This window comes from Culex pipiens, chromosome 2 (genome assembly GCF_016801865.2).
Source record: "Culex pipiens pallens isolate TS chromosome 2, TS_CPP_V2, whole genome shotgun sequence".
Lineage (NCBI taxonomy): Eukaryota > Metazoa > Arthropoda > Insecta > Diptera > Culicidae > Culex > Culex pipiens.
This window is the reverse complement of record NC_068938.1, coordinates 124,613,074-124,625,759: the sequence shown is the minus strand read 5'-3', so window position 1 is coordinate 124,625,759 and position 12,686 is coordinate 124,613,074. Positions and strand designations below refer to the sequence as shown.

The 12,686-nt window shown below is 37.5% G+C and overlaps 1 protein-coding gene across 1 annotated transcript in view; it reads right to left on the bottom strand.

Moving 5' to 3' along the window:
- Positions 1-2,663: 2,663 nt before the first annotated feature.
- Positions 2,664-12,686, bottom strand: part of LOC120414993 (E3 ubiquitin-protein ligase ariadne-1) — a 28,263-nt gene continuing 18,240 nt past the window's right edge. Inside the window, exons 4-9 of the mRNA XM_039576351.2 lie at positions 8,487-8,702; positions 8,144-8,419; positions 7,924-8,081; positions 7,732-7,855; positions 4,183-4,409; positions 2,664-4,105 (exon numbers count right to left, since the gene is read on the bottom strand). Coding sequence (XP_039432285.1) covers positions 4,024-4,105; positions 4,183-4,409; positions 7,732-7,855; positions 7,924-8,081; positions 8,144-8,419; positions 8,487-8,702 — 1,083 coding nt within the window. The 3' untranslated portion in view covers positions 2,664-4,023. The remainder of the gene's footprint in view (positions 4,106-4,182; positions 4,410-7,731; positions 7,856-7,923; positions 8,082-8,143; positions 8,420-8,486; positions 8,703-12,686) is intronic.

Here is a 12,686-nt window from a genome sequence, read left to right as displayed (position 1 = left end):
AGAGGTAGGATTTTGGTGTCTTCAGCAACTTTGTTCAGAATGGTTAGCACTACAATATTGCCGAAGAATGTTGGCCTCTCATCAGGGTTCGGAGCTAGTTTTTGAAAAAAAAAATATATAGAAAATTACCCTAGTGTCGACATGGCCAAAAGACGAAGAATTCTATAGGTACTGAACAAATGTCCGTTTGACACCAAAGCTCTTAAATCAGGGGTGACCAAAGTATGGCCCGCGGGCCAAAAGTGGCCCGCGAGGTGATTTTTTGTGGCCCGCGGACCCATTTTGAACGATCATGTAAAATGGCCCGTTGACCACTTGTAAAGTGATTTTATACTTTTAATCTGTGAAACTAGTAAATTTCGTCCAAACTTTCCTTAAACATGTTTGGAAATGTTTAAAATACGTTTAAATTTGACGTAGGTAGAAATCTGTAATAATTGCAAAAATATATGTTTTCCATATTAATTTGAAAGTACAAATGACCCTTTTAATGAACTGACCCTCAAACTAACCTTGTACAAAGAAACCTTCCCTCGGGATTTAGGAGCAGCTGTGGCTGAATGGTTACAGTGTTTGCTTTGTAAGCGAATGGTTCTGGGTTCGATTCCCATCTGCTCCCATCGAGAAAGTTAAGGACATAGAAATACTTGAAATGCTGAATATAAACGAAAAATCAAAGTCGCCGAAGGCGGGGTTCGAACCCCCGTCCTTTGGATTGGTAAGCAAAAAAATGCTACCCACTAGGCCATGGCGACTTGGTGAGCATAGACTGGAATTAGGAATACTGTTACAACCAACCCGCAACGCCTTTCCAGGTGTATCCTAGGGTTCTACCTCTCCTACTAACATTGAGTCCAAAACCTCCCTACAAACATCTATACCACTAAGGTGACGTAGGGGTCCTTGCGCACTTTAGATAGGTGTTTACTAACGATCCTTCATATCCCTGAGGATAGCTTGGACCCGGCCTGGACCCCCTTATGCCGTGGGCTGTATTACACACTCATCAAAAGATGAAGACATGGTATCTCCCGTGTTGGATTATTGTTCCGGATGAGGGTCTAACACAACCAGACCAAACAGAGGGATAAGCGTTGTGGAGCCTTCCGGTGGTGGGGCGTCCTCCAAATGCTATGCTATGCTATGCTAGAAACCTTCCCTCGGGATTTGAACTCTTGACAGTTGGATAACGAATCTGATAAATACCATCTGATTCAGGCAGACAAAATGATAAATTGGGGAAATAAGACTGTTGCAAATATTTTACAATGCTTTTGTCGACTATCCCTCCCTTTCCTCCACTATGAAAAATTGGCTAAAAAATAAGGGCAAAAACCATTTTTCAAAATATTTTAAAATATTACTGAAATAGCTAAATTCAATTGAAATGCATTCCTCTGCTCTTAGAATCATTTTGAACATTCAAAACTAAATTGAATTTTAGTAAATTTTTGGTGAACAGGAAGAGCAATAAGTTTTTTTTGAAACATGTTTTGTTTCGTCGAATCTTACAATTTTTGAAAATAATGATTGCAAATCAACTTGACGGATGTTTGCAACATATTCTAACATTTTGCTCAGCGAAATGTTTAAATTCTTGCTCTTAACGATTTTTATTTAGATACACCTAATTCAAAGATAAAATTACGCCGTTCTATAAATTGTTCAGATTACATGCCACCATTTAGGAAATATAAAAAAAAACTTTAAAATATCAGTGAAAACACAAGTACATTCAACCAAATTTTTATTTTCAAATGCCTAAAACAATAAAATCAACATTAGTGATAGAAAACTGTCATTTTATGTTTTCTATTATTTTAATAAACGAGAATGTTCAATAACAAAAAACTTCAACGGATTATTTTTTTAAGTCTTTTAAATTAACATAATTTAATGTTATTAAATAACCTATTTTATGAATTTGGCCCGCAAACTCATTTGAGCTTCAAAATTGGCCCGGCTTCCAAAAACTTTGAGCACCCCTGTCTTAAATGCTTCCCCGAAGCAGAAATATTTTTTTCATTGTTAAATTCACGTCTTCTTCATGTTTCTTCGCATTACAAAATTTCAAGGGTCGCGATTGCTCACAATCATAATCCGTTGAATTGATGGACTCGGTCATCAGAACATGCCAAGTAGCTTTCAAGAAAGTCAGATACGAAACCCATCCCATACCGATCAGTAATCCCAGTGAGCAGATTCACTCTTTCAAGGGATCTGACTTTGCCGAGCCAGACAGGAAACAAAAACAAAAAGGAAGAAATTTAAGTGGAGGACAAAGTTTGAACGTTTTAAAGGGGAAACTTAATCTAGATATGGACGACAGTTTTTTAAGAACTTGAAATTTACGTCTGTGTTGCGTTAGGCATTTTTCTAGAAAACATTCTGGGATTTTTTTTCCCGGAGAAAACCCATCCAAGGGCCAACTTTAATAACCTCATTTGTTGTTACATCGCGTTGTAACAAACACCTTAGTCATCGTGTTTTTGAGTATTTTCAAAGCGAGGTTTTTCCGGACAAATTGTTTTGAAATTACCAAAACAACAATAAAGCGATCAAAAGGAAATTACAACGGCAGTTGGTCACCGTCGATGTTACGATTGAGTCATTATCGTTACGGACAATTTCGGACAAAAGGGAAAAACAACAACACAACCGGCTAGGAAACTAATTCAATTTAGCTCTTATTTATTCTGCTCTTTGATCCGATCGGGTTTTACATTGCGTGTGTGTGTGTTTCATTTTTTAACCTTGTCCTTGTTGCTTACCTTCTGAGTTAACGAAATGAGACAAAATAATGAGAAAATTACCGTTTTTTTTCTAACATATCCATTCCGTTATATAATTGGTTACTTTTTTTCTTCTTCCGCTTCATCATCTTCCTATAATGCTTACTTTTCTCTTTTCTCCGGTTTTTGTTTTATATATTCTGTCACATCACTTTAATATATAATCTGTTTTTGTTATCTGTTTTTTTTTTCTTCGTTAAAATTTTATATCACTTTTCAAAGAGTTTTCTTTATTGATTTTTTTTCTGTTTACTTGATTTCATTGTCTGCTTAAATCCGTTTCAAGCATGCTAAAGCTAGGCAGGGGGGGCAATAAAGAGACAGAACTGTTTTGAGGGGATGGGGCATTGGGAGCAAGGTAGGCAAATGCCGCAAAGTGCATTTGGTTTAGTAATAAATATATGAAAATCATTTCAAAAGAGCTAAGAGATAAAAGAAATAATAATAACACGGTGCAAAGCTAAAAGACTATTTTTTTCTTCTTAGTTATTCAACAAACACAGCGTGAGTGAGACGTTTACAAGTTTGGGCAAATACCAAATTAGCCGGAGGTTAATTTGTTTGTTGTTTTTTCAGAGCAAAGTTATTTCGTACGGTTAAAAAATGAAAAGTTGGAGATGTTTGACTTGCAGTTGCTTGTTTTTCTTTTCTGATCACAATTACATTCGGTACGTGTTCCTATTGCAACGGAAGCTTCTTTCCGAAGGTCTCTCTCAAATGTGTGATTGACACTCTACTTCTAAACCTCGATCAACTACGGGAGGAAAAGTGTGTTTCGCTTTCAACAAGAGTTTGGGAACCAGCGCTAATTTGGTACAGAGCGAAATGAGAGACGAATCAGAAAGAACAGATAAATAACAACGATTTTTTTATTATTTCATAAACACTATTTGTTGTCTCTCCTTTCTCTTCGGCTAAATAATCTGACGAAGGACGTACGCTGCGAACGTAAAAGTACGCCCCGTTTAAGTGTTGAAATACTTACAGATTTTTGTTTGTTTTTTTTTTTACCTTTTTTGCTATTGTTTTATCCAGCTGGATATCGCCGCCAGTATAGATATTTGTCTATAGATTTGTTTTATTTTTTATGTGTGTGTAATTTTTTTCATCTTTTCATAACTGCTGCTGCTTTTTTATATACCTCTCATCTGCTTTCTTGAGTGCGTCAAAATATTCTACGAGTGTGTGTGTGTGTGAGAGAGTGTATTTTCCGATGGTTCACAACACTTTATCAATCGGTGTAATCCCACCAATCTTTTTCGTAGCCCTCGTGCACGTGATCGAGCAGAACCTTCCGACGCTTTTCGCAGTATCTGTAACGAGACCAGAAACCAGTCAGAAACGACCAACACCAGCACCAACAAAAAAAAGGTCCCAAACTCCAACTCACCGGTACTTGTCCTGCACCTTCTGCTTGATGTCGGCCAGATTCTCCGACGTAATGTCCCGCTCCAGATACTCGGAGAGCTTCTCCGTGGCAGTTTCCAGGTCCTTTTGATTATCCTCGAATATCATCGACTGATTATTCTTGCGCAGGTAGTACGCGAACACGTACGTGCACATCAGCGTCTGGCGGCACTGGCACAGAATGTCGACGGCCTTCTTCAGAAATTGGACCTGCGGGGTACACAAAACCGGGGGGTATGTTTTAGTCTTCTCTAAAAAATAAATATATTAGAACAGATGAACATAAATTACAGTCTTACTAAACGGTACTTCATCACCAGCTCACCGGGAGCCGCTCCACTGCACTGAAATGTTTTTGGTTTGGTTGAAAATTAAGGTGGTTCACGATTAAGGTGATTTAGAAAATCTAACTTTTAAGGAATATTTTTGGGATTTTTTTTTTGTCTTCTAGAAAATTGTTAGGCTTGTCCAAACAACTTTGTCGAAGACACCAAAGTTATATCTCACGATCTACGCTTTTTACGACTTAATTTAGAGAAAGCATTTAAGAAAACCTTCAAAAATAATTTTTTGAACGTAGCAATTTAAGTTAAAATTTTTATCATCCTGGTACGACCTCTGGATTGGAAATCCAATATGCCGTTAGTCGAAACCCACCCATATCGGTCAGTGTTCCCAGTGAGTAGATTTACTCTTTGAAGGGATCTGACTTTGCCAAGCTAGACAGGAATCGAACCCATCACCTTCCGCAACCCGTAACCTCACGGCCACGGTTGCTGGAGTTTTTCCTTCTGGTTTTTTTTAAAAGACCTATAAACAAAGTGTTTTATAAGAAAATGTTCTGAACATTTTCATCGAGATGACAACAACTCTGCGTTGGTGCAAACCTCGCCAGGAACAAGTAAGAACCCTTGGAGCAGACATGCATCGGCACTAAGAGCTCTTCTTAACGGCACTCAGCGTGTTCTAGATGGCATTTTCGTTTAAAGTAAAGTTATGCTTGTTGCCAGGTAAAAAGCTCTTGTTTTTGGCATGAATAACGTGTAGAAAACATTGGTTCATTGGAATATGGGTGCGATAGAGCCATTCTTACTAAAAAATATTCTTTCAATTCATAACATCGACTTTGTTTATTTATAACGTCAGCACAAAAGAAAGTGACATGATACAAAAAATCTTATGATGAAAGCAAGACATTATTAATGATGTGTTTTCCAAAAGAAATTGAATAATGCAATTTTCACCAAAAGAATATTTTTAATCGTACAAGTTCTTAATAAAATATGCGTTTATGAAAAACGCGAGCATAGCAAGCGTCCAATGCGCCAGTGACGACGCACACCGCGGTTTTGGATTTCTAGTTTCGGTACGAGCCCATAAACCGAACAAAGCAGGCGCAAAGCAAAACCGAGGTACAAGTGAAGCGCGTGTGCCGCACAGTGCAGGGAAGCTTGCCATTCAGCATCTACGAAAGTGAGGGAGTCAGCGATAGCTATTTTTACAACCGAACCACTACACACTCAATCGCGATACCTTAGGTAGATAGCTTTGCAAACGATATAACCTATGAAAACGCCTACTTAAAGGCGATTTTAAGAGCACACGGGAAACAAATTGTTTGTAGCCGGATGAATGTCCTATGTCACAAAAGTTTTTGCATAAACATTGGACAGTTATGCAAAAACGGACAGGACAAAAGAAACCGAAAAGCTACGATATCTTACATGTTGTAGAAAACATCGGTAGACAAGCTACTACAAACGAGTATATCTTGAGCCACAAAATATATGCGCCAGCATTCTCGCGCCGGCATTCGAAGCTCAACGTGACAACTTGGCGACTTGACGACTTGGCGACGAAGCGTCGAAAATCGATGCAGTGTGATTTTTTAGCGATTTTTACGTTTAAAATTCATGCTGAATCGTCATATTTACGAACATGAAAATGATGTCCAGCCATAAAGTAAAACCTATACCTTTCTTTAGTAAGAAAGGCTAAACAAGAAAATAAAATAATACGAATACATTTTTTTTTTGTTCGTGATTCGATTATCCGAAGTCCCATACAAACCTTCGGAAAATCGAAATTTCGGATAATCGAGGCTTCGGAAAATCGGGTCTGGACTGTATCTCACTTGGTTTTTGATATTGCATCTTAGGGTCCTCGGGAGCTTTATGATGACGCGAAATGTCAAACAAGTTCTCCTAAAAGAGGAGTTAGAGCGGATGCATGTCTGCCTTGGAGCATTCATTTTTAAAATACAGTCCGTAGTTTACTCGTTCTAATGATTTTGAATATTTCAAAGAATTTATATTTTAGGATTTGTTGTTTAATTTATTTTTTCCCCAAATGTATTCGATTCAGTGCAAAAATGTAAAACAATTTGATGTAAATAAATGAATGTCAACAGTTCTAGATTACTTTTTCAAAACCAGGAGGATGCTAAAGGCCGCCATCTTGGGTGATTGAGATTGATAACGCGCGCAAACTGCGCACAATGAAAACAAAAATATTTTTTTATTAATAATTTAATTTTTGTTATAAGAATTACAGTATTAAAAGTGAAATTACACATTAGTTAAGTTAATCGTTTCATGTGATAGAAGTACAACTTTAAATGAGATCATGTGAGCCTGATGTGTGCTTAATAATCCCAACTTTAATAGTTTATTTTGCAAATAAATTGATAAAAATTATCTCAAAAACATACACTAACTTTTAAACGTACATTGCGGTAAAATTTTACATAAAACCATAATTACTTTATTTCCACTTTATGCCTGAAGTTTTTGTACTTTTTTTTACAGTGCTTTGTTTTGGTTTCGTAACGAACAGCTGTTCTTTTGTGCTGGTTCCGTAATTGACAACTCCCTTTTGTTCTGGTGCCGAAGTTGACAGCTTGTGTTGGCTGCGGGCGAGCTGCCCTTAGTAAGATATAGATGTCACCCCCCTGTTCAAAACAACCAATGCGACATGTGTTTCCTATGTACATAGGATCTTTTGAAAAAGTAAGCGAGAGTTAATAATAGAACGAAAAGTACAATAAAGATGAAGAGCATTTAGCCTTGATTTTCAAATTTTGTAAGCTAAAAGTATTCAACACATAGATATTTTGAAACTGACGTTTGCAAAACAACAAGTGTAAAATGCATTTTAAAACACTGTTTTCATTCAATGTTAAAACCGTGGCATGTGATTTAAATTTTTCACTATTTTCTATTTTTTTACTCCCCTTAACTTTGGCCAGAGTCGAGGGACATTAACTTCAAAAAATATTTGCAACGGCTTTATAAGCTTTAGCAAATGGTTCGCTATTGGACACTGGAGATTCAAGGAACTGGTCCGTGGACAAAGCTTCACTTCAGAAAGGAAAATATACAAGCCTCATACTTTTGAAAGATCCTCAAAAGCTAGTAATCGGAAAGAGCAATTAATTGAACCGACCTGTTGAAAATCGTGCCTCCCGTGCCGGAGAACCCGCTCTTCGCATCACTTCCCCAAATAAATTTAAAAAAAAATCAAATCTTCTTACCTCAATCCAGGACATGTTGTGTTGCTGCATCTCTTCCATCTTGGCCTTGACCGAGGCGTACAGTTTGTGTTCAAACTTCAGCGATTGCATGTGATTCATGTAACGGTTGTAGTAGTGCAAGTATCTAAAGAATTACGCAAGTGTTAGGTATTGAAATTGTTTACGACTCTCCCTGTAGTGTGCCGTCATTACCTGGCTAACGATGATCTAAACTTTTCCTGGGCGTCACGAGCGGCGCGTGCTTCGTCCTCGTCGTAACGGTTGCAGTTGTACCAGGACGAACCGTGTGGCTCCCAGGATCCTAAACAAACCCAGCAGAAATCGTACTTGCAGTTTTGATTCTTGCAAACCTGGTTCCAGCAAAAGAAGAAGGTGTTAAAAATTTGACAAAGCTCGCAGCCCTCAAACTCACCATGTGGTTACAGCCGCCGTCCTTCTCGATCGTGACGTTACACTTGGGACATTCCTTCGTGTTGGCCGCGATCCAGTTGGACGTCTCCGAGTCGTCGTCGCACTTTTTGATCCACTTCCGCAGCAGGCGGCACTGCACCGGATCGTGCCAGTTTTCACCGCACTCGAAGCAGAACATGTGGTTACACTTGCAGGTCACCGGACGCGGGTCCACGTACTGCACCTTGATCGCGTAGTTGCAGTCGGCGGACGTGCACCAGCGCAGGAGTCGATTGCACTGCGTCAAGAAGGGGGGGAGGGAAGCATGGTTATCAGTTTCAAACTCCACAAGAAAACAAACTCACCTCGACGAAGCTATTCGTAATCAGGTGCTGGTACTTGAGCTTGACGCGCGAGTCCTGGACGAGCCGCATCACGGTCACGTCGTCCACGAGGATGTCACAGCCGTGGGCGGCACAGGCGATCGACTGCCCGAGGCCCTCCTCGACGATCTTCGTGGTCAGGTACTCCTGCCAGCACTGGGTGCAGAACCGGTGACCACACTCCAGCCCAGTCATCATCTGGCGATTGCAGAAAAATATTTTAAAAGGTTAAGACATATTTTGGCAAACACTTATGATCAAATCAACCAAATGACCTAAGAAAAAAGCAAGATATAACCTCATTAAGATTAGATTTTTTTTATGGATATTCTGTTTGCTTTCAATAGCTGTACTTAAGACAATTCAAACAATTCTCTGTGTTCTTTGTTTTTGATTTATGGGTCGCTCCTAACCTGGATAGTGAATTAGCTGCAAGTCAGCAATCAAAATGCGGTCAAAGGCAAACTTATAAGAAATTGAACGAGCTCTCCGGTAAAGTATGACAGATAAAAATGTCCCCAAAAGTAGTCGTATAAATTTCCCGTATGCATGTTTACATTTTTGAGTAAATTTTGTTGTTTGGTTCAAGATCATGTGCACTTTCAGAAAAACTAAAAATATGCAGCACTTTGTTCTTTAAAACTGGGGGAAATCCAGTGTTTTTGCGAAAACTTAACACGTAGTATACCTTATAACCTTGAGCAACAACGTATCATCTTTGCGGTTAACTTTACACAGTTGGCCTGGCCGGTTACAAAAGAAAGATTTTAGGATGTTATCGCCCAACCATCTCCAGGATCCGGAAGGATGGCTGCGATAGGTTTACATTAGATTCGATTAGAAAACTTAACACGTAGCCTTAACCCTTCATTTGTTTGCTCATCTTGCAGTTTTTGCGTCCTAAAAAAACTTTAAGAGCAAGATTTTTGTCCACTCAAAGCCGAGATATTTAAATAAAAAGTGACGAATTTTCAAAATTCTTAGTATATTACCGTTTTAGGATAAAATTTTGGCTACTATGTTTACAAATGGGAAAGTATATATTTTGGATATTTTTATTTGGCTCGCTCAAAAAATATATTTTTTATAACATTTCATGAAAAAATCGTTACTTAAATCACATTGAGGTGGTAAATGTTAAAACATGAAACATTCGTGAAATTTTCCGATCTTTTCGAAAAAAATATTTTGAAAAAAAAAAAATAAATCAAGACTAACATTTAAAAAGTGATGCTGTTTTGGGTCCCAAGGCACTGCAGCATTGAAAGCAACGAAATGGCTGATGAACTTGCCAGACAAGGCTCATCAAACATCTTCGTGGGTCCCGAGCCGTTCCTTGGAATCTCAAATCACCTGCACAAAATCGGCAGGTGGCCTAACAACCTCTGTCGTTTTTGTTTAACTGAGCTGGAAAGCTCGGCACATTTACTCTGCTTCTGCGGAGCACTTGTGTCTCGAAGGCTGCGGTTCCTTGGATCGCACCTTCTTACGCCGAACGATGTATGGCACCACACCCATCCCAAGAAGGTCATACAGTTCATCGACTGTATTGCGCCGAATTGGGATAAACCATGTCTGCAAAATAACCCCTCGTCTTCCGATCCAATGGATACGAGTAATTTGTAGTATGGACAGTAACCAGGGTACATCACAAAAGATAGCCTTCTCAGGTGGTCGCAGTGAACTTAACCCAATGCCCATTGGGCAACAAAAAAAAACATTTTAAAAGGGCCAAACATTGAATATTACGCCCATTTAAAATACTAGTCTTGAATTATTTTTTTTCCGAAAGATCGGAAGATTTCACGAATGTTTCATGTTTTAACATTGAAAATTGGACCATTAGTTGCGGAGATATCGACATTAGAAAATTGTGGGTTTTTTAGTGAGACTTAGAAAACTTCAATTTTCATGTTTCTTTTTTTATTAAGCCGCTGTATCTCAGCAACCAGAGGTCTAATCTTCAATGTCTCTTAGACAATTTCATAGAAAATTTTCTGAAGTTTAAAAAAAAAAAATGTTTTCAGAAATGGTCACTCATGGTCACTATTTTTAAAAATCAAAATACTGCAAATATTTCGCTAAAATCAAACTTTCGGTAGCTATATCTTGAAAACAGAGCCCTTTATAAAAAAAAATCTTTAAAGTATTTTTCGATTGGAAATTCAATTTTACATTACAAAATTACGTCAAATTTGTGTTTGCATTAAACTTAGACTTTTTCCAAAAATCACTATATTTAAAAAAAAAAATAACTCGGCGGCAGATTTTTGCCTTCCTCACCTCACTGAGGCAAGGCTATAAAATCACTCGAAAATTGAACTTCTTAAATATACCTTCTAGATATACCTTCACGTATACGTATCGACTCAGAATCAAATTCTGAACAAATGTCTGTGGGGATGTGCATAACCTCAAAAGGCCGGGTCTTTTTGTTTACGTGCGAGAGTCGCGCCAGATGCGAAACGCCCGGTTGCCACATTGCTTCAAATGAGAGTCTGCATGTTTTCTGGAAAAGTCTGTATCAGGTATATATTTTTTTCATAAACTTATTTTCATTATTACTTTGTAAATATGAGGAAGGCACCAACCACCTAATGGTGGATTAAGAAACGTTTTTGACCATGTTTCTCTATGGCTCAAAAGTTGCGGGTTTTTGTCCCATAAAACAAAAATCTCGAAAATAAAAAATACGTATTTTTGGAAATTAAGTTTTTGTGAAATAAAAGTTGATAAGAAAATCTGCATTTTTTTCCGTGTACCTATTTTTTTCTCAAAAGTCCTCAACAATAGCTACAACTTTGCCGAAGACACCAAATTGATCAGAAAATTCACTCAAGAGTTACAAGTATTTGAATATATACGTACAATTTTTGTATGGACAGCTGCCAAAATTGTATGGAGACTTGTATGGTCGTTTAACGCAAACTGTATAGGCAAATTTAAATTTAAAAAATCCTAGAAACGGTAAATTTCCGAGCTTTTCTCCATTTAAAGGTAAGTGTAAATTCCGCGCCAACTGGTAGCTCTTCACAAAACATTTATTCTAGACTTTTTTTTATTAGCTCCTATAAACAAATGTAAACATTGTGTGCATCCCTCTAACTCCGATGGACATTGGCATAAGGTGTGAAAGGGATAAACTCTATGTTTACATTTGTTTATAGGACCTTATCAATAAAATGTCAAGAATTGTTAAACAATAGCTGACCTTCCCAGCTACCTTTCAACACTGCGGGGTTTGTAAAATAGTGATCTGTTGGCTGAGAATTTGCAAACAGTTTTAGCAGTCAAAATGCTAATGCACCCTTTTCACATGTTGCTCCAGATGTCTTGTTTTTCATTAGCTCTGAACATCCTGAACTTAAATCTCATTGAATTATTTATTTTAACGCACTTGAAATAAACTTGGCTAGAAGTTAGTTTATATGTCTCTTAAATAAGTGCAAAAAGAAACAGTTCTGGAGTTTTTTTTGAAAAGGTCCAATAAACCAAATTTTATTTTTTTGATTTTTGAGTGTTTTTTAATACCCCTGACTCAAGGCGGTTTCAAAAACACCCAAAAAGCAAAAATTGAAAATTTGGTTTATTGGACCAGAAAAAACCTCATCTGCGAGAAACTCTAAGTTTCGGAAAACCCAAAAATGCGAAACACTTTAGTGGTAATGGCCTATCTACAATCACTTAGCTTAGAATAGTTAAGTAAAGTAAAACTTAGAAAATGTACACAACTTACGGCCGTCATCCACAATCAACTTAGAAAATTTGCTGGGCTGATATACGTTGCTATGCAGTTGTTTGTTTACCTTTGATATGGAAACGTCAACTTACCGTAGATTTTGAAATTTTCCAAACCATACGTCAAGTTTCTAATTTTATTCCTTTTCATTGTAGAAGATCACATTCATTTCCATTGATTCAAACTCCTAAGCTAAGTGAAATTTTCTAAGTTAAGTGATTGTAGATAGGCCATAATTTGTCAATAGTATGCAAAATGCAACTTTTCTGTCGAGCTTTATTTAGACATTCTCTTGCTATTTCACTAGTAAAAGTAGAGCTTTTTAAACAATAAAATGCATTTAAAGATTGCTTTATCAAGTGCAGCAAAACACTGCTTCCAAATTGCTTTTTTTGTGCCTCCCACAATTGTGGACCACCTGAATTTAACTGACATTTTAACAA